The 21,442-nt window shown below is 42.1% G+C and overlaps 1 protein-coding gene across 2 annotated transcripts in view; it reads right to left on the minus strand.

Annotated features, from left to right (window-relative positions):
* NBAS (NBAS subunit of NRZ tethering complex) overlaps positions 1-21,442 on the minus strand; it is a 1,021,307-nt gene that overhangs the window by 924,830 nt on the left and 75,035 nt on the right. For both annotated transcript variants that reach the window (XM_089671087.1, XM_089671086.1), the window contains exon 11: positions 17,334-17,402. In XM_089671087.1, the coding sequence (XP_089527213.1) occupies positions 17,334-17,402 (69 nt within the window). The remainder of the gene's footprint in view (positions 1-17,333; positions 17,403-21,442) is intronic.

Here is a 21,442-nt window from a genome sequence, read left to right on the forward strand (position 1 = left end):
ACTTGACCGTGAATTTCTTTTTTCCAGATGAAAATATAGCAGCACTACCCAGCGACGAAGTAGCAACAAAGAAGACAGACAGGCAGTATTTTCTATTGGTGGAGGACAACAGCAGCAAAAATAAGGGATCTTGGACATAAAGGGAATAGAAAGGTTTATAGATGCAGAAATAGATAGATATGAAATAATGCACAGAAGTGTTTTTGTATTCTTTTTAGTCAGTCGTAGAGCTCAAGGCTGCTTTTCTGGTTTTCCAGCACATACTTTTGCTTTTATTTTTTTAAAAATGCTGTTTATGGAGCTCAAAAGCACAAGCTGACATTTACACACACAAGTCAAGGTAGCAGAGCAGTGAAACATCCCTTACTGGAGAGGTCCATCAGCAGTTCTCTCTGTACTGTGTTCTGTGATACTGTGTTCTGCTCTGTGAATCGTTTGTCATTTATAAAATGATTATTTGTGAAAAAAAAAAAATAGATTATATAATGTATACAGTATATACAGCAACAAGCCAAAACATTTAGATCATTAACAGGTAAAGTGAATAACACTGATTATCTTGCTAAAATGGCATGTGAACGTCAGTGGGAAATATTAGCCAGTAAGTAAACATGTTGTCTCTGAAGTCGATGTGTTTAAAGTAGAAAAAATAAACATCACGGTTGTTGTCGATGGGACTGCTTGGCTGCAGACCAGTGAAGGTGCCCATGCTGACCCATGTCCAAAGCCAAAAGTGCCTACAGTGGCCACCTGAGCATCAGAACTGGATCACGGAGCAATGGAAGAAGGGGGCCTGGTCTGATGAATCACATTTTCTTTTACATCATATGGATGGTCAAGTGTGTGTGTGCTGCTTACCTGGGGAAGAGATGGCACCAAGATGCAGTATGGGAAGAAGGCAGGCTGGAGCAGACAGTGTGATGTTTTGGGCAATGTTCTACTGGGAACCTTGGTCCTGCCATTCATGTGGATGTTACTTTGACATGCACCACCTATATAAACATTGTTGCTAACTAAGTACACCCCTTCAAGGAAACTGTATTCCCTGATGGCAGTCGCCTCTTTGAGCAAGTGTGCGCCCTGCCACACTGCATAAAAGGTTCAAGAATGGTCTGAGGAACACAACAAAGTGTTTGATGTGTTGACCTGGCCTAAAATTCTACCGATCCCTCAAGCATCTTTGTGATGTGCTGAAAAAATAAATCTGATCCATAGAGGCCTAACCTAGCTACTTACAAGACTTAAAGGATCTGCTATAGACAGCATGGTGCCAAATACCAGAGAATACCTTCAGAGGGCTAGTGGCCTCCATGCCGCAAGGGCTGTTTTGGCAGCAAAAGGAGAACTTATCAATATTAGGTGGCTCATCAAAATGTTATGGCTGATCATATTATGTATGTATGTGTACATTTATTTATTACAGATAGTTAAATAGCGCTGTCAAATTTACGCAGTGCTTTACATATAAGGTATATTGTACATTCCCATCAGTCTCTTCCCTCAAGAAGTTGACAATCTAAGGTCCCTAACTCATATTCACATATAATAGGGCCAATTTAGACAGTATCCAATTAACCTACCAGCATGTCTTTGGAGTGTGGCAGGAAAACGGAGTATCCGGAGGAAACCCACAAAGTCACAGGAAGAACATACAAACTCGAGGAAAGTGGAGCTCTGGTTGGGATTCGAACCAACGACCCTATGCTGTATGTACAGTTGGAGGTGTCCACTAACAAATCCTGGGAATAATCCTAACAGAAATATTACAGCAACAAGTTCTTTGTTAATCTCAGCAAAGCTGGGGCGGTCAGCTCAATGCACTGTAGTCAGAGTCCCTATGAACCAGGATCCAAAGCAATCTTGAATTCTTTTTAACACACCTCTTTGGCACACACTATAACATTTTCTCAATACAAAGGATCATTTGCTTTCCTGGATTCTTGATCTTTTAATGCAATTACTATGTTCTAAGCTTAATGACAGTTGAGCTTGTCACAAAAATAGTCACACAAATGATCCTTGCTGCGTTACCATGATAACAGTCAAAAAACAATATGCAAAACAAGAGAGTTCCTTCCAAAAATTACAGAAACAAAAAACTTAATTGTTGAAAGAGGCAATTACAACGTCCACATCCCCTACCCTTCTCCTTCATATCATCATGTTTACTACTTAAATAGAACCGAATAGAATAGAATTGTAAACCTGTAAAATATGTACTACATCTCAGTGAGGTCTGTTTGAATATAGCACAAGGGGCTGATTTCGGCAACATGATAGCAATATGACAGGACTCCTACCGTCATGCAAATGACTCTGCAAAATCAGGTGCATCTTAATACAGCAGGACAAGACTTTAACACCTCCTCCCAAGACAATGCTGCACTCAAAAAAAAATCAGGCTGCATTCGAGCACTATGCTCCTATTTTAAACTGATAAATTCAAAAAGGCCTAACTCCAGGCAAACATCTACTGTATACGCACAGATGAAATGCATATACAGAAACTGTTTTACCTGCAAAAGATTTGCATGTCTATTCATTCAGCTGCAAGACATACACAGGAGGAGGACACCACTGTATCTGTATTAATTAACCACATGCCTGCCAGAGGATTTACCCCCCTCCCTGACCAGGACATTTTTTCGCATTACGGCAGTACGCTATTTCAAGTGGTAATTGAGTGTTCATGCAATTCTGTACTCAAATGAAACTTATGTCCTTTTTCACACAAACATAGCTTTCTTTTGGTGGTATTTGATCACCTCTAGGATTTAAATTTTTTGCACTCTAAACAAAAAAATTTTAAAAAAAAAAAACCTAAATTTTCTCATTTCTGTTATAAAAAATCCAATAAACTCAAATGTTGCCATAGATTTAGGCCAAAATGCATTTTGCTATGTCTTTGGTAAAAAAAAAAAAATCCCAAAAGGTGTATTTTAATTGGTTTGTGTGAAAGTTATAGCATCTTCAAACGATGGTATAGATATTGGAATTTATGCCATTTTTTTTCTATACGGCACTGTGCTAGTTTAACTGACAATTGCGCAGTCATGCAATTTTGTACATAAATGAAAGTTATGTAATTTTTTTCCAAACAAATAGAGCTTTCTTTTGGTGGTATTTGATCACCTCTGGGTTTTTTATATTTTGTGCTATAGAAAAATAAAAAAAAAAGGTTGAAAAAACGCAATATTTTCTCATTTCGGTCATAAAAATATCCGATAAACTCAAATTTCGGCATAAATTTAGCCCAATATGTATTTTGCTACATGTCTTTGGTAAAGAAAATCCCAATAACTGCATATTAATTGGTTTGTGTGAAAGTTATAGTGTCTACAAACTATGGTATAGATACTGGAATTTATAGGGTTACAAAACTCACTATACAGTGTTTTCTGTGAGAACTGTGCAGAAATCCCTTATCCAAAATAGTGGAACGTGCACTTCCGGTTTAGGGCCTGACATCATTGGCGCACCCTACGCGTTTCATATATCATGTGACTTCATCAGGGATTTCTGCACACTTCTCACAGCAAACACTGTATAGTGAGTTATTAACCCTGTAGTGTCCTAGGACGACACATTTTAATGTGAGTTTTACTAGATTGATCTAAATAAAGGCTATTTTGAGTGGTAATATTACACTATATGAAGCATTTTTTTCACATGGATGTGGAGCAATCTGGACATGTTTAAAAGTGCTGGCTAACGGTGGTGAAGATCTATGTACCAATATACCCTCCCGGGTTAAAGGGGAAAGCGTAGTTTGACCTGTCATTACGGGTTAAACCTGGAGGTGAGCGCAATTGAGTGTTGGAAGTGGATGAGCACTAAGGGGTGACACAGGAGCACTGTACACGTGTATACAGTAGTGTGTTACAGTGGTCTATTTCGAAATACAGTGGATTTGAAGGGATGGTTCACCAATTTTTGAGACTATTCTCTAATGACACTTATAGTTGGTGTATGTGGATCACGTTTTATGGGATATATACCACACAAGTCCACGTGTTGATATCCAAGATTTAAAGGGACAGTTCACTATTAAGGACAATTATTTGCAATTTGTGTGCATAATTCATGTAGAGCACTGGTTATGTGCAGTTTATGGAGTCCTATATGTATATATTGATTAGACGTCTGGTATAGCACACATTAATTTTCACAAGCATAGTCATTTTTTTTTGCACGTGTTTATTGTTCAGTACATTGCTGCGCTGCATTTTTTTATTTGTTTATTTATGTTGCACATGTGGGAACACATTATATGCAAGCTGCAAAAGTTTTGTTAGGAGGTCCATAGCGCTGAGGGTTTTCTATACACACATGAAAAATTCTTTTTTTTTTTTTTCATTCAGCTCGCGGGCTTAATGAAAAAAAAAGAACCTAACAGATTACTCTATTTACATCGATCGATGTGGATGAAGAAATCTCTGCCAAAAGAAATTTCTAAAAATATATGCCGAAGCATAGGGGCCATCCACCCACTGGTCACCCCAAGCCCCAATGCTTGAGCATATATGCTGTTTTTTAACTGTGGATGAAAACTATCATCCAACAGCACTGCACGCACTGATGTATATTCTGAGCGCAAGACCCTGTTGCTGTCAGAACAAACAGATCAGTGCTGCAGCTGAATGACATTCCTGCAAAGTAAAACGCAATGGTTAACAATAAAACAGTAACTCGATAACAATAAAATGACAGCTATCTTTGTTTTTTTTCTTTTTTATTTATTTATTTTAACTTGGAGAGAGAGCAGATGGCAGATGACCAGAGACCAGATGGTAAGGTCTCTCAAAATGCGATAGCCAGTTTCCTGAGTACCTAACATCTTTTGAGGCCCTGTGTATATATGTGCCCTAGACTGTGCAGTGCTGTACCCTATATTAATATTCCACTAGTGCATGGTAGCGACAGAAGAAGTCCTTGAGGCAGAGACCAGGTTGGCCAGGACAGGAGGAACAAAAAAAGCGGATGTCACACCAAAGTCTGTGTCTGCTACAGACATGACATCTTTTTTGGGGTGTCTTTTGGGTTGGGTAACCAGGAATGGCATTGGGAAAATGCCTCTCATGCAGCCAGCTAACTGCATCTGGGTTGGGGGTTTGGGGCATAGCACTTTCCGTTTACAAAAGGGCCGTGATGATCTCTTCCTGGAATTTTAGGAAGGATCCACTTTGTCCCATTGCGTTGTAAAGCACAAAAGCGTTATATAGGGCCAATTGAAATAAATAAACAAACACTTTTTTGTACCAGCGACTGGCTTTTTGAGAAACGAAGCATGGCTTCATAATCTGGTAGCTGAAGTCCACCCCTGCCATATTAAGGTTATAGTCATGGACACAGAGGGGCTTCTCAACAAACACCAGCTGCCATGGAAATTTGGATGGCCGTGTCTGCATGAATGGAAGACAGGATGATAACAAACCGTTTGTTATTCCACTGCGAGTAATCCATCATTTCTCAAGCAGGCTTTTTCCCCCCTTTCTAAGACGGGTATTTACAAGCTGTTGGGGGAAGCCCCGGGGATTAGGTCGCACGGTGCCACATGCGCCAATTCCAAGATTGAATAAATGTCTAAATAGTGGCACCCTTGTAAAAAATTTATCAACGTATAAGTGGTACCTCATATGGAAAAAAGGTGACACCAAGTCCCAAACTATCTTGCCACTGTTCCCCATGTAGTCTGGGCATCCGGAGGGATCCATGTGACTATCCTTTCCCTCATAAATCCGAAAATTACATGTATAGCCTGTTGAGCTCTCACAGGTCTTAAAAATTTTGACCCCATATCTGGCACACTTGCTGGGGTGAATTTGTTTGAATGCAAGGCGGCCAGAAAAACTAATGAGGGACATGTTTACTGGGCAGTATACACATCTGCAAATCTGTGATTAAGGTGATTTATGAGGGGCTGAACTTTGTGGAGCCAGTCAATTTCAGGGTCACACTGAGGACAACAGAGTGTATTGTCGTTGAAATGCCTAAATTGCATTCTGTTCTCATATCTATGCCTGACCATGGCAACAGAGCACACAGGCATATGATGAATCTGGTCTGTGGACGAATAGAACCGAAATTAATTTTTTAGGTAATGCCCATGTTGAGCGTTAGGCCCAAAAAAACTTTACATTCGGAAACTGTAATAGGTTATCATGCAAATGGTCTGGCAAGGTTTGAATTTGGGTTGGCAGCGATAAATTGTTGTGCATATGAATTGCTTTGATCCACAATCCATACAGATCTTCCGTTAAAAATAGCTGCAAATAAATCAAGGGGAGCTGTTAAATTTGCTGTTTGCACCTGAATTCTGGGTTGAGCAGTGAATGGGGGAAGTACTGGTGCTGCAGAATTTGTGGGCTGCCAATCAGGATTTGCAAGCACATCCAGAAGGACACTATGGGCTTGTGTTCAAATTCTTGGTGGCTGCAGGACATTACTTGTGTTAGCCACTGCAACAGCTTGTACTACACTTATGTGACTCGCTACGTCACCAAGTGATACTGCAGTACTGGTATGTAAAAAACCAGGATGTACTAGGCCGTTGGTGCTCGCCATTTCACCAAAGGGTAGAGCGGCACTAGTACTGGCACTCTGCTGCTTATGAGAATCATCATACAATTGTACCACCTCAGCAACCTGGGAACGGGGTCGGGTAAGCCTGACCTTAGCAGAGACCTCTCCTCCATCATCTGAGCTGTCTGTCAGGGTGCGGCTGCTGTCTACAGGTTCATATTCTGAGCCTGATTCTGCATTAAGGCTTCTCCTTCACTCTCACCTGACATGGTCAGAATCCTGTAGGCTTTTTCACAAGAGTGCCTTTCTTTGGACATTTTGGCCACTAAATTTATAGGTACCTAGTGCAACTCACGGGAAAAAAGAGCACCTAACTGTCAGGGACTGCTTGCACCGCTACAAAAAAAAATTACCTGCAAGTGCTAGCAGAGATCAGGCCTAATTCTGCTAACACTGCGGTTTTGTGTTCAATGTATCAAGTGACAGTGATCTACTGTCACTGCACTTCCTGGGGGGGAGAAGGGGGGGGTAGTTAAGCGTAGGGGGTTAAGCGTAGAGGCTAAATGCAGATGCTGGCAGGTGCCGGGGCTGATTCTGCTAACGCTGCATTTTTGGGAACACTATACTATTGTGAATGCTGGTACAGTTCTGATCTGATCAAAGATACTGATCCGTACAGACACTATACTAGCAATGGAGGTTTATTGTGTATGTGAGCGTGTACCTGGCAATCAAAGGGTTAAATGTGATGACTGATGTAGTGGCGGGCAATCTGACTATCTGGGAGGGATGCTAATGCTATCTGAAGTCGCCTGTGACACTAATACAGAGATCAGTAAAAAAAAAAAATCTGGAATGTGCCCAGGGAGAGAAGATTGCATCATTTCCTGTGTCTGTGTTCTGTAAACACAGGTACAGGAAGATCTCTGATAGGGCAGTGATCAATTAGCAGATCCAGAGCAAACATCGCTGGCCTGTATCTACCGATTGATTGGTAGCAGCACTGAATCTCGGCACCGCTTGGTCGGCGGGCATGCACGCATCCCAAGCACACAATCACAGCAGTGATATTCTGCTATAGGGTAGAGCTAAAGCGGTTAAGGAATACAGCACTGATATCATTCAACACCCAGTATGCCAGTAAAGGAGTACCAGGAGACAGAGGAGACCATCTATACTCACGCTGCTTTCTCCCTCTATCAGCTTGCCCCTTGTTAGGACAACTGAATGAGGCAAACCTGACTGGCATCTAATGCTATAGCCCACCTTCTGTCAGTCTTCTGTTGCATAGGATACTGCAAGAGGCCAAAACCAATTGAGATTCAGATACTGAAACAAAACTTCACCCAAAAGAGGAAGTTCCACTCTTTTTCCTCCTCCTCCTCTGCCACAATTGGATGATATTGCTTTTTTGGAGGGGAGAGCAGGAACCTAGTTTTGACAGGTACCCGTTCCCACGATTCTCCTCCCTCTGCCTACAGCTTTCTGGGAAAGGTCCCAGAACGCTGCAGGAAAATCCACAAAGATCAGTGCAACTCGCACGTTCGCAGTGAGCAGCTTGCTCTTAAGCAGTTTGGAGTGACAGCTTTCTGTCCACAGTTAAGATGCTGGCGCTGAGGACCAAAGACTGGTGAAGAAACCAGCTCAGATAAGAACAGCTCTGGACCCCTGGGCAGGTGAGTGTCTGTGTATTAAAAGTTAGCAAGATGGGACCTCAACCCCCGATGCCGACGTAACACAAATATGTGGCCTCCCAGAACTGGGCTTTTTTCCGTGGGGCCACATATTTCCGTACCTGTCTTTCTTCTGGGAGCACGCCTCATGGAGCACTCCCAGCGCAAAGAGCCCGGTGTCACTGAGAGCATCGGGTCCCGTTCTCACGATTGGGACCTGGGACTCTCAATTCCAAGTCCCATGATCGCTGTGATAGCCTCTGTCACTGTACAGCCCAGCCCCCTTGTTTTTTTTTCTCTCTATAAGTGGAGGAGAGAGATACATTGTATCTCTCTAAATCCTGGCATAGAGGGAAAAGAAAAAATGTGTGTAACAAAAAAAGAAATCCATAAATAAAGATTAAAAAATAAAATAAAAAATAAAGAGAAAATACCTAGATCGGGTGTCGGCAACCCGCGGCTCCAGAGCCGCATGCGGCTCTTTTTCATCTTTGCTGCGGCTCCAGAGCACACTGCCCACCCGGTGACAGGCAATAGGGTTTCAGTGGTCGGCAAGCCGCGGATCGCAAGCCACATGCGGCTCTTCTGTGTGCCGGGCGCCAGCTCCCCTCCCTCCTCTCGGGCGGCCGCCTCAAAAGTCAGGACTCTTTTAATCCGGCCCGCGGAGCGTGGAACATTGGCTGTCAGGATGTAGGCGGGGCAGCCAGGATGTAGGCGGGGCAGCGTGACAAACTCCTCTCCTCTCACAGTCCGCCCTGAAGACCGGAACACAGCGCGGGAACACAGCGAGAGGAACGCGCGGAGCAAAGGTAAGTGAATTGAGACAATATGGGGAATGAATTACTATAGGGGGGATGAATTACTATGGGGGATGAATTACTATGTGGGGGATGAATTACTATGTGGGGGATGAATTACGATGTGGGGGATGAATTACGATGTGGGGGATGAATTACTATATGGGGGATGAATTACTATGTGGGGGATGAATTACTATGTGGGGGATGAATTACTATGTGGGGGATGAATTACTATATGGGGGATGAATTACTATATGGGGGATGAATTACTATATGGGGGATGAATTACTATAGGGGGGATGAATTACTATAGGGGGGATGAATTACTATGTGGGGGATGAATTACTATATGGGGGATGAATTACTATGGGGGATGAATTACGATGTGGGGGATGAATTACTATGGGGGATGAATTACGATGTGGGGGATGAATTACTATATGGGGGATGAATTACTATGCGGGATGAATTACTATGTGGGGGATGAATTACTATGGGGGATGAATTACTATATGAGGGATGAATTACTATGGGGGATGAATTACTATATGGGGGATGAATTACTATGGGGGGGATGAATTACTACACGGGGGATGAATTACTACATGGGGGATGAATTACTATGCGGGATGAATTACTACGTGGGGGATGAATTACTATATGGGGGATGAATTACTATATGGGGGATGAATTACTATGGGGGATGAATTACTATATGGTGGATGAATTACTATATGGGGGATGAATTACTATATGGGGGATGAATTACTATACGGCGTAGCTACTCAACGTGGTTCAGCTCCGCCTCGCCACGAGTACAGTGCCTGGAGATGTCAGGCCTCCTGTGTGCGAGGGGGAGGAGTGACAGAGCCGAAACCAGCGTGAGCTAGCATTGCATGAGCGTGAAGAAGAACACAGCACTGCGCGAGAGTGAAGAACAAAAAAAGGTAAGTTAATTTAACGTTTTCTATGAAAAGTAGTTCTGAGGGGGGGTTAAAAAAATATTAATAGAAAAGTGACAATAATATAATAATGTATTTATAATTTGGATTACATTGGGCCCTCATATTACCGAAGGCTATGATTGTGATTATGACGATACACTGTGGCCCTGATTAACCCTTTGCTTACTGGGCCCTTAAACCCCCTTCATGACCAGAGCGCTTTTTGCGATTTGTCGCTGCGTCACTTTAACTAACAATTGCGTGATCGTGCGACGTTGTACCCAAAAAAAATTGGCGTCCTTTTTTTCAAACAAATAGAGCTTTTTTTGGTGGTATTTGATCACCTCTGCGGTTTTTATTTTTTACGCTATAAACCAAAAAAGAGCGACAATTTGTTTTAAATGTTGCAATGGTTTTGCGGCTCCCAGTCTTTTTCTTCCCTTCGGAAACGGGTCCAAGTGGCTCTTTATGTCTTAAAAGTTACAGACCCCTGACCTAGATCAAGGTTTGATCTAGTTCAGTGACAGGGTAAGTGTTTGGTTCAAGGTCAGGGTCGAAAGTCAAGGCCAAAAAGGTCAGGGTCAAAGGTCAGGATTTTAAAAAAAATGTGGTGTCAGTGTTTTAGGTAAAGAAAAGACAAAAACAAAATGTACACTATTGTGTCTGGGTTGTAAAACGGGTACAAATAACATACGCATATATGGTATCCCTGCGATCGTCAAGAGCTAGATAATTTATTTTATGTTGTTCTTTGGTGGTAGGTTATGGTAGTAACAAGAAACTCACAGCTAAATAAAAAAAATTTGGGGCCAGTTTTCCTTTGATAATAAAAAAAAAAATCAGGAGATATCCATTACCATTTACCACCAACCGAAAGCCCAATTTGTCCTGAGAAAAACAAGATATAATTCACCTAGATGCACAAAGTAGTTGTGAGGATATGTACAGTTTTACTAACACATGTCAACGTTGCAAAATTGTGCTTAAGCATTTAGATTTGTTTTACCCTTAGGCGTGAAGGGCTTAAGCAGCCCACTTTATATGATTTACCCAAAAATATATAATTTGCACAAACTTTCATCAAAAACAGATACCCCACAATCGTTAATTGTTAAGGTTTAAAAATAGTTGCTAAAAAAAAAAAACAAACATTCATACAAATAGACACCCTAAATTTACTTAATATGAAGAGATCCTTCCTTTTAGGAGCTATCCCTCAAAAGTTGTCCCAAATACTCCAATGAAGCCCCTTACACAGTATAGGTCACTCTCACAAAAGGTGATAAAAGGAATATAGGCAGAATTCCTCTGGGATATGTTACCCCTATGGACAGATCTATAGCCTAAGTACTGCTGTGTTTCTCCAGGGAGTACACAGTAGGGAGAAGAGAAACCCATAGTCAGACTGAGCAGAAGAATATATATATTTCTGCATTTTTGCATTTCATTTTATCTTTCGATGTGAATATGCTTAATGAGGGAAGCCCTCTATCTGTATTGAAAATAGATAAGCTTTTTAATTTATTGACTGATTGTTTGGAAAGTCTTTTGAATAGACATTTGATAGTATCTTATAGATGTAGTTACCACTTGTTTTGGTGCTGGCTCTACAAACAAGTCATTCTCAGACATACAGTATTTATTTGATGTGACAGTTTTCACACAAGCTCAGACACAGCTAAATCGGAAGGGGCAGCCTGTCCTGGCTATAAACCAAGATGACCAGCTGTTTGAGGGACTTCCCTAGAGCCCACAGAACAGGCTACTAGACTCAAATGTAAATGTAATTGAACAAATACCCTGGAGCAGAACTGAGGGATCTACTGCATTCAGCACCTCATGCAACAAGACAATTTAAGATTTCTGGGAAAAGGAGTCTCTTCATTCTATTGTTAAAATAGCAGTGATCACCAGAAAAAACATGGAAAGAAATGAAGAAACAAGATAGCTGCTACACTTGTACGATGCCTATGAAAGCAATTTTACACTAAGATACCCATTCACTAATATACCTACAGACATGATTAATGTGCACCAGTGTCCACGTTAAACTACTTACATATTCTTAATAAAAAGTAACAGAGTTTTAAAACAAATCACCCCCTGACCTCTCTAGGTGTTTGTAATGTGAAGTTCTACCTACTTAAAGATCACAAAGTCCAATTCAGTTAGTTTATAAAAGCTTCTAAACACCTGCTGTTAACATCAGCACGCTGCCAAGATTCCATTCTCATACAAAAACAGTGTCTGTGTTGTGACCAATGAAAATTAACTCCTTCATAATGCTTATAGATACACAGATAAATGAGGGATTGCTTTTACTGCCTATTTAGAATCTGTAAATACCTAAGGTACATAATTTGGGCACAGGCTCACTTTTATAGTACAGGTGTACCTTGGTTTACAACTGCCTCTGTAATTTTCAGTTTACAAATTAAAATCCATTGAAAATAGTGACTTGGTTTACGAATCTTTTACAAATTTTTTTCTGAAAACGAGGTGTATGTCGCTGCCAATTTTCAAATACAATTGCCGGCTTTTTTTTTTCTTTTCACTATAGCTCACAGAATTAGCTGTCACTTTCCCTGGAGTTAAAGGAAACTTTGTTTCTTTTAAGAAACTAAAAGGAAAAACATAGTTTCTTTTAACTCAGGGAAATAAACTAAAAGGAAACTTTCTCTTTTAGCTGGGGGGAAAGTGACAGCTGAATCTCTGAGCTATAGTGAAGGAAAAAAAAACGGTAATTACATTTAAAAACCGGCACCATAATAAATAAAAACACGGCGTGGGGTCCCCCCTCTCATCCATACCAAGGTCTTCGGGTATGGATTGTGGGGAACTCCCACACCAAAATGTAAAAAAAAAATGATGTCACCTGGGGTGGGGTCACTCGGGTGATGTCCCCAGGTGGCCCCGCTCCTGACATATTTAAGAACTGTCAAACCACTGGAGGAGACAGATGGCAGGAACCATCATCGAAAGCGGAGCCTTTTTTTGTTTTTCGTGCCAGCCGCGGACATCATGATTGACGCTGAATCTACTGCGGGGGACATTCTTTTAGTTTTTTTCTTTTAATAAAGGACTTGTCAAAGACCATGTCCTGTCTTTTTTCACACTACACTTTGTTTTTTTGTGAATCAGTAGCAGGACCATGTGCCCCATACTCATTCACATGGGGGGGGGCTGGGATCTGGGGGCCCCCTTATTAAAGGGGGATTCCAGACAACCATCAGCCAGGGTTGTGGGGAAGAGGCCCTTGTCCCCATCAACATGGGGGCAAGGTGCTTTGGGGGGGGGGGGAGCCCCCCTGCCCCAAAGCACTCCCCCATTTTGAGAGCATGTGGCCTGGTATGGTTCAGGAGGGGGCACCTGCTCGCCCCCCCCCTTTCCTGACCTGCCGGGCTGCATGCTCGGATAAGGGTCTGGTATAGATTTTGGGGGGGGAACCCCACACCATCTTTTAAAAATTTTGGTGTGGGAGTTCTCCTCAAAATCCATACCAGACCCGAAGGGCTTGGTATGGATGGGAGGGGGGACCCCACGCCATTTTTAAATTATTTTTTTTAATTGCCGGCAATTCTTTTACATTCAGCTGTCTGTGGGGAACCCCGCCGACAGCTAAAACCTTAACACATGGTTGTCACTACTAAAATACCGCATGACTTGATAAAATATATCATGCGGTATTTTAGTAGCGTTTACTTTTTTCTGACCTCCGGAATGGATTAATTGGTTTTCAATGCATTCTTATGGAAAATGGCGTTTCGGTTTACAAATTTTTCGCTATAAGAAAAGTCCCGCAGAACGAATTAAATTCGTAAACCGAGGTATGCCTGTATAACTATATTTAACTAGAAGTGTCCTAATTTTACTTCCCGATTTTGTCCTCAAAGTATCACCTCAGAAGTCAATACATTTATTCCCTTACAAAAGTTCTTTGTGATAAAACTAGTCAGGGGGAAGAGCTTAGGCGGCCTTTTGAGAATGCCTTGTATCTACTTGACTGGAAGTAGGACAAACCTCACATACAGAGGTACAAAAACTTCATGTTTTTGGTAATTTTTTAATTATTAAAGTAAAAGAGGGGAACATAAAACTAGTGAAATATTTGACTGTTTTTGATATACTAACACAACAATATCGGATTCAATAGATGTAGTAGCAATGCTCAATTAATTCTCAAGGTGCTCATCAGACAAGTTAGTTCTAATTTTGCCCTTCATGTGCTTCATCCTTGAAAATAGTTGTTCACAAATATAGGTGCTGCCGAAAACTGATGACATGAATAAGGCATGACTGTGAATAGTGGGATATTTTTCTTTCGAAAGATAAAACTTAATAAAGTCCTGTAAAGAGACACTATAAAAGTGTTCTTCGGCCGCATGTTTTCATTAAGTATAAACGCATTATTTATATATATATATATATATATATATATATATATATGTATATATATCTCAACATTTTTAAGTTTTAGATTTTGTGTTGGGTCACATTCATAACAGTCATGGGCTGCAGGTCAGATACCAATGGTCTAAACCAGGGGTCCTCAAACTATGGCCGGCAGGCCGGATGTGGCCTGCCAATGCCATTTATCCGGCCCACCGGGCCAGTCAAAAAAATAATTAATTAAAATAATTAATTATACAAAAAAAAAAACGGACCAGCAAATAGCTAGGCTGCTCACTGGGTACTCGGTCGCGAGGACCCAGCAAGCAGTAGCCTGGAAGTCCCTGATTTAACCTGCAGCAGCCAGAGGAGCAACAGGAGAGGAGGAGAGTACACCAGGCACCAGGTATAGTGCATTGCGGTGTCCAATGAGTTACAGTGTACAGTGCATTGCGGTGTCCAGTGCGTTACAGTGTACAGTACATTCTGGTGTCCAGTGCATTACAGTGTACAGGGCATTCTGGTGTCCAGTGCATTACAGTGTACAGGGCATTCTGGTGTCCAGTGCATTCTGGTGTCCATTGCGTTACAGAGTACAATGCTTTGCGGTGTCCAGTGTGTTAGTGTATAGTGCATTGTGGTGTCCAGTGTGTTAGTGTACAGCAGGGGTCCACAAACTGCGGCCCGCCAAAGCAGAGGACCCAGCGAGCTGCAGCCTAAAAGTCCCCGATTTCTCCTGCTGCAGCCAGAGGAGCAACAGGAGAGGAGGAGAGTACATCAGGCACCAGGTACAGTGCATTGCAGTGTCCAGTGCGTTACAGAGTACAGTGGATTGCGGTGTCCAGTGCGTTACAGAGTACAGTGCATTGCGCAGTGCGTTACAGTATACCGTGCATTGCAGTGTCCAGTGCGTGACAGAGTACAGTTGATTGTGGTGTCCAGTGCGTTACAGAGTACAGTGCATTGCGGTGTCCAGTGCGTTACAGAGTACAGTGCATTGCGGTGTCCAGTGCATTACAGAGTCCAGTGCGTTACAGAGTCCAGTGCGTTACAGAGTCCAGTGCGTTACAGAGTCCAGTGCGTTACAGAGTCCAGTGCATTACAGAGTACAGCGCATTGTGGTGTCCAGTGTGTGTGTACAATGCATTGAGGTGTCCAGTACGTTACAGAGCACAATGCATTGAGGTGTCCAGTGTGTTACAGAGTACAGTGCATTGCGGTGTCCAGTGCGTTACAGTGTATAGTGCATTACGGTGTCCAGTGCGTTACAGTGTATAGTGCATTGCGGTGTCCAGTACCTTACAGAGCACAATGCATTGAGGTGTCCAGTGTGTTACAGAGTACAGTGCATTGCGGTGTCCAGTGCATTACAGTGTATAGTGCAATACAGTGTATAGTGCATTGCGGTGTATAGTGCATTGCGGTGTCCAGTACGTTACAGTGTATAGTGCATTGCGGTGTCCAGTACGTTACAGTGTATAGTGCATTGCGGTGTCCAGTACGTTACAGTGTATAGTGCATTGCGGTGTCCAGTACGTTACAGTGTATAGTGCATTGCGGTGTCCAGTGCGTTACAGTGTATAGTACATTGCGGTGTCCAGTACGTTAGAGAGCACAATGCATTGCGGTGTCCAGTGTGTTACAGTGTATAGTGCATTGCGGTGTCCAGTGCGTTACAGTGTATAGTGCATTGCGGTGTCCAGTGCGTTACAGTGTATAGTGCATTGCGGTGTCCAGTGCGTTACAGTGTATAGTGCATTTTAAATATTGTATTGTTCTTTTTGTTTTTTGCACTACAAATAAGACATGTGCAGTGTGCATAGGAATTTGTTCATATTTTTTCCAAATTATAGTCTGATCCCCCAACAGTGTGAAGGTCTGTGAACTGGCCCCGTTTAAAATGTTTGAGGCCCCCTGGTCTAAACCAAACAAAAAATGGAAATAATATTCATAATCTGCAAATAAACAAATATAAGTGCAAATAAAACTGCATATCATAAAATGTGGGTTCTTTTTATATAGGTTTTAATAAAGCTTTAAAAGGTTTTATGCTATGTGAGCCTCTTCTCCTAGTTTCTATTTAGTTGCTACTGAAAGGAAAGCATGCACATTGGAGGGGGAAGGAGTAAAGAGAGAGTGGGTCCAGCTGAAACATGAATTTTGAACAACTTAGGCTTCATGTACACGGGACACTTCTGAACGCTGGAGACTGACTGCAGGAAAATGTAGGTTAAAAGAGAGAAGTATTCAACATCATCAGGTGAGTATTTATCTGTTAGGGTGTGCACCATAGTGAACACTTCAAGAGATTGTCGGACATAATCTATTTAACATTTTGCTACAAGCACATTATTTCCAAGGATGTGTTCTTGGAAGATGAGGGACTGTTTCAAAGTGGTCTCTTTTTTTGATATGCATAAATGTAGATTTACTAAAACTGGTGCACTCAGAATCTGGTGCAGGTGTGTATAGTAGCCAATCAGCTTCTAACGTGCTTGTTCAATTAGGCTTTGGCAATAAAACCTGGAAACTGGTTTCTATGCAAAGTTGCACCAGATTTTGCACTCTCCAGTTTTAGTAAGTAACCCCCAAAGTTATATTTGCACTTATATTTGGTTCTGGCAGATTATGATTGTTATAATTTTAAATGCTGATGTGTAACTACTATTGTTGTTTGATGGTTTAGACACTTTACATACACAGTATTTACTAAGTTTGAGAACACTAGGAGCGCAGGGCTTTACACTTCTAGTAGCTGGCCACTTTAAATATTTCATTTTGATTATCAAGTTAAATTTCGAAAGAAATATATTTTGGCCTGGAATCCTCCTTTACATAGTTTTTAATTATGTTAAATAAACACAAAAGCTGCGGCAGATTGCAGGTATAAAAGTAATCACTTTGGTCCGCTCTGATTTCTTTTCCCTCTCCACACCAGTGGCTCTCAATCAAAACCCAGCTCTGCCTGCTGGAACTAAATTAATGACGGTAATCCCTCTACTTACCTGTTCAGTTCCGTGTCTGCTAGATAATCGTGCCTTAATAATCCTCCACAATCCTTTTCTCTTCAGCGCCTAGAAAATGAGATCAAGTCAAGCGTTACACCAACAACCCAAATTATAGGCAAAAATCTTCATTTCCGTAGGAAGAAAACTCCCAGAATAAGAAAAAAGATCACAAAAGGAGGAAGAGGATAAATACAACCACTTAAGTCATTACATTTCCCAGGATACACTTTAAGCCCCTTTAGGCATTCTAGAAATTAATTTAGAACTACTATGCAAGGTGGGAGCATTGGGGACCACACAGGCCTTAGTATGAAAAAGCTTTTATCTTTTCACTCTTTTAATTAAATTGATAGAAATAACAAGAAAGAGACTTAGAACTTGATTTTTGTGTAATTGTCAGTTAATATGTACACTTGCATATTGAAAATGTCTATTCTCTGGAGAGACAGCAAAATAAATGTGGTTGAAATTGTGTTGAAAGCCAAAAAGTTATAACCCCTTCCAGACTTTATTTCAGGCTGGTGTGATTCACTCTCTCTAATCTCCATGACACACTCTGTCCTGGTGACCTCCATCAGTGGGATTGAAAGTGGGAGAAAACCCAAAAATTCCAGTTGTCACATGAACAGGAAAGAGAGAAAATCTTTCACTGGAGATACTTGTTTTGATGACAAGCTGTGTACGAGGGCATTTCCCTCACTTTGGACAGATTTCCTCTTATTTACTGTCGTGTATACAGAATGAGAGAAGAGAAATCTCCCCAATGGGTGGGACATTTATCAGATGAAATGTACGCATTTTTTTCCAGACACTGAATAATGTATAGCCAAAATATAACATCGCGATTCAGAGATTATAATACCGGATTGGCTAAAAGAGGTAGCAATTCTGCAGATTTTTTTTAATATGTAGAGGATTATATGGAAATATAGAATTCAAGCACAATACTGTTATTTAAAGCAGGGGTCCTCAAACTTTTTAAACAGGGCCGCTGGAGGGCCGGAAAAAAAAACTATGGTCATCTCCTGTACTGTGTCCGCATTTGTTCAGAGACTGCGGACATACAACGGCGGCGGGAATACTGGGCCGGCCGCTCTATAAGACGCACAGACATGTCCCCCCTAGTGTGTCTTATGTAGCGAAATAGTGTCCCATCATTGGTGTCAGTGGGAAGAATCATGCCCCATCATTGGTGTCAGTGGGAGGAATAGTGCCCTATCATTGGTGTCAGTGGGAGGAATAGTGCCCCATCATTGGTGTCAGTGGGAGGAATAGTGCCCTATCATTGGTGTCAGTGGGAGGAATAGTGCCCCATCATTGGTGTCAGTGGGAGGAATAGTGCTCCATCATTGGTGTCAGTGGGAGGAATAGTGCCCCATTCATTGGTATCAGTGGGAGGAGTAGTGCTCCATCATTGGTGTCAGTGGGAAGAATCGTGCCCCATCATTGGTGTCAGTGGGAGGAATAGTGCCTCATCATTGGTGTCATTGGGAGGAATAGTGCCCCATCATTGGTGTCAGTGGGAGGAATAGTGCCCCATCATTGGTGTCAGTGGGAAGATTCGTGATCCATCATTGGTGTCAGTGGGAGGAATAGTGTCCCATCATTGGTGTCAGTGGGAGGAATAGTACGTCATTGGTGCCGGGGGGGGGAATAGTGCCCCATCGTTGGTGTCAGTGGGGGGAGGAATAGTGCCCCATTGTTGGTGTCAGTGGGGGGAGGAATAGTGCCCCATCATTGGTGTCAGTGGGGGGAGGAATAGTGCCCCATCATTGGTGTCAGTGACACCAATGATGGGGCACTATTCCTCCCACTGACAGCAATGACACTTAACTAGCCGACCTCTGTTCCAGCATGGTGCTGCTGCAGCCAGCATACCTGGTTGCAGCAGTACCATCTGCACGGCACACTTACCGGGCGGTCAGCTGTCCTCCTTCCTTCACTTCGGCCTCTCCCTCCCTTGATTTTCGCGGGGCCGCTCGGCTCCGCCTCCTCGCCGGTGATTGGCTGCCTGTGTGCCTTTCCTGAGCTACAATACTGGCGCCCAATCACCGGTGAGGAAGCGGAGCCGAGCGGCAGCGCGGACATCGAGTGAGGGAGCTGCGCATCCTGGACTGGATCGTCATGGGACTGGGACCAGAGCCAGGTAAGAGACAGCAGCCCCCTGCTCGCCCCTGTACCTAGTGTCCCTTGCCTGCGGGCCGCATGTTGCCCGCGAGCCGTAGTTTGAGGACCCCTGATTTAACGGATAACTAAAGGCAACACTTCTTTTTATAGTTTTGGACATAGTGGAGATGGATTAGTTTTTTATTGTAGTCTGTGTTAGGGAGCTACACCCTCTCTATTTGTCCGGTTTATCATTGAAAGTGAAAGTAAAGAATATCTCAAATTTTACATTGTCCCCAGAAAAGTAATAGAGGGGAAATTTTCCAATGGGGACACTAGTTCTGGTGACCTAGGGGTCCCCAAGGAACGCTCTTAATTTGCAGGGGTTTTTCTTTGCTTTCTGTTTTGACTATAGGTAAATCTCCCCAGTGGGACACAGATGGCAAAAAATAAACTGACGGGGTTAAAACACACTATCCAAAATTACAAAAAATAAACGTTTTGCCCATTATTCTACTTTAAAAATTAACCAATTTATAAATGGATACATAATAAAACAGTAAAACTGTCTGGAACGTGGCTTAACCACTTGCAATCCAGAAGATTTACCCCCCTTAATGACCAGGTCATTTTTTGCTAGTCGACACTTCGCTATTTCATCTGGTAACTGCACAGTCAAGCAATGCTGTACCCAACGAAATGTGTGTCCTTTTTCACACAAATAGAGCTTCTTTTGGTGGTATTTGATCACCAATGGGTTTTTTATTTTTTGTGATATAAATTATAAAAAAACACAATATTTTTTACTTTCGGTATTGTAAACTCAAAGTTATTCATAAATGTAGGCCAAAATGTATTCTGCTGCATGTCTTTGGTTAAAAAAAAAAAAAAAATCCCAATGCATGTACATGAATAGGTTTGTGTGAAATTTATAGCATCTACAAACTATGGTGTATATACAGTGGGGAAAATAATTATTTGATCCCCTGCAGATGTTGTACATTTGTCCACTTACAAAATAATAAAGGGTCTATAATTTTTATCATAGTTGTATTTTAAATGAGAGACAGAATATCAACCAGAGATCCAGAAAAACACGATACAAATGTTACAAATTGAGTTGCAGTTCAGCGAGTAAAATAAGTATTTGATCCCCAAGCAAAACGTAGCTTAGCACTTAGTGGAGAAACCCTTGATGGCAAACACAGCGGTAAGACGTTTCTTGTAGTTGGTTACCAGGTTTGCACACATCTTAGGAGGGATTTTGGTCCACTCTTCTTTACAGATCTTCTCTAAATCCTTAAGGTTTCTTGGCTGTCACTTGGCAACTCGAAGTTTCAGCTCTCTCCGTAAATTTTTTATAGGATTAAGGTTGGGAGACTGGCTGGCCACTCGAAGACTTTAATGTGCTCCTTCTTGAGCCACTACTTTGTTGCCTTGGTGGTATGTTTGGGGTCATTGTCATGCTGGAAAACCCATCCATGACCCATCTACAGTGTTCTGGATTAGGGAAGAAGGTTCTCATCCAAGATTTTACATTACATGCCCCGTACATTGGCCTCTCAATGCAGGAAAGCCAGCCTGTACCTTTAGCAGAGAAAAAGCCCCAAAACATAATGTTTCCACCTCTGTGTTTGACTGTAGGGATGGTGTTCTTAGGGTCATGGCCAGCATTTTTCTTCCTCCAAACACGGTGATTCAAGTTAATGCCAAAGGTCTCATCTGACCACAGAATTTTCTCCGAGTACTTCTCTGAATCATGTAGATGTTCATTGGCAAAATTCAGACAGGCCTATAAATGTGCTTTCTTGAGGAGGGAGACCTTGGGGCACTACAGGATTTCAATCCATGGTGGTGTATTGTGTTACCAATGGTTTGTTTGGGGACTGTGGTCCCAACTGCCTTGAGATCATTCACAAACTCCTCCCATGTAATTCTGGGCTGATCCCTCACTTTTCTCAAGATCATCCTTACCCCATGAGGCGAAATCCTGCATGAAG

This window comes from Staurois parvus, unplaced genomic scaffold (assembly GCF_062004578.1).
Source record: "Staurois parvus isolate SC_StPar_1 unplaced genomic scaffold, SC_StPar_1.0 ptg000098l, whole genome shotgun sequence".
Classification (NCBI taxonomy): Eukaryota; Metazoa; Chordata; class Amphibia; order Anura; family Ranidae; genus Staurois; species Staurois parvus.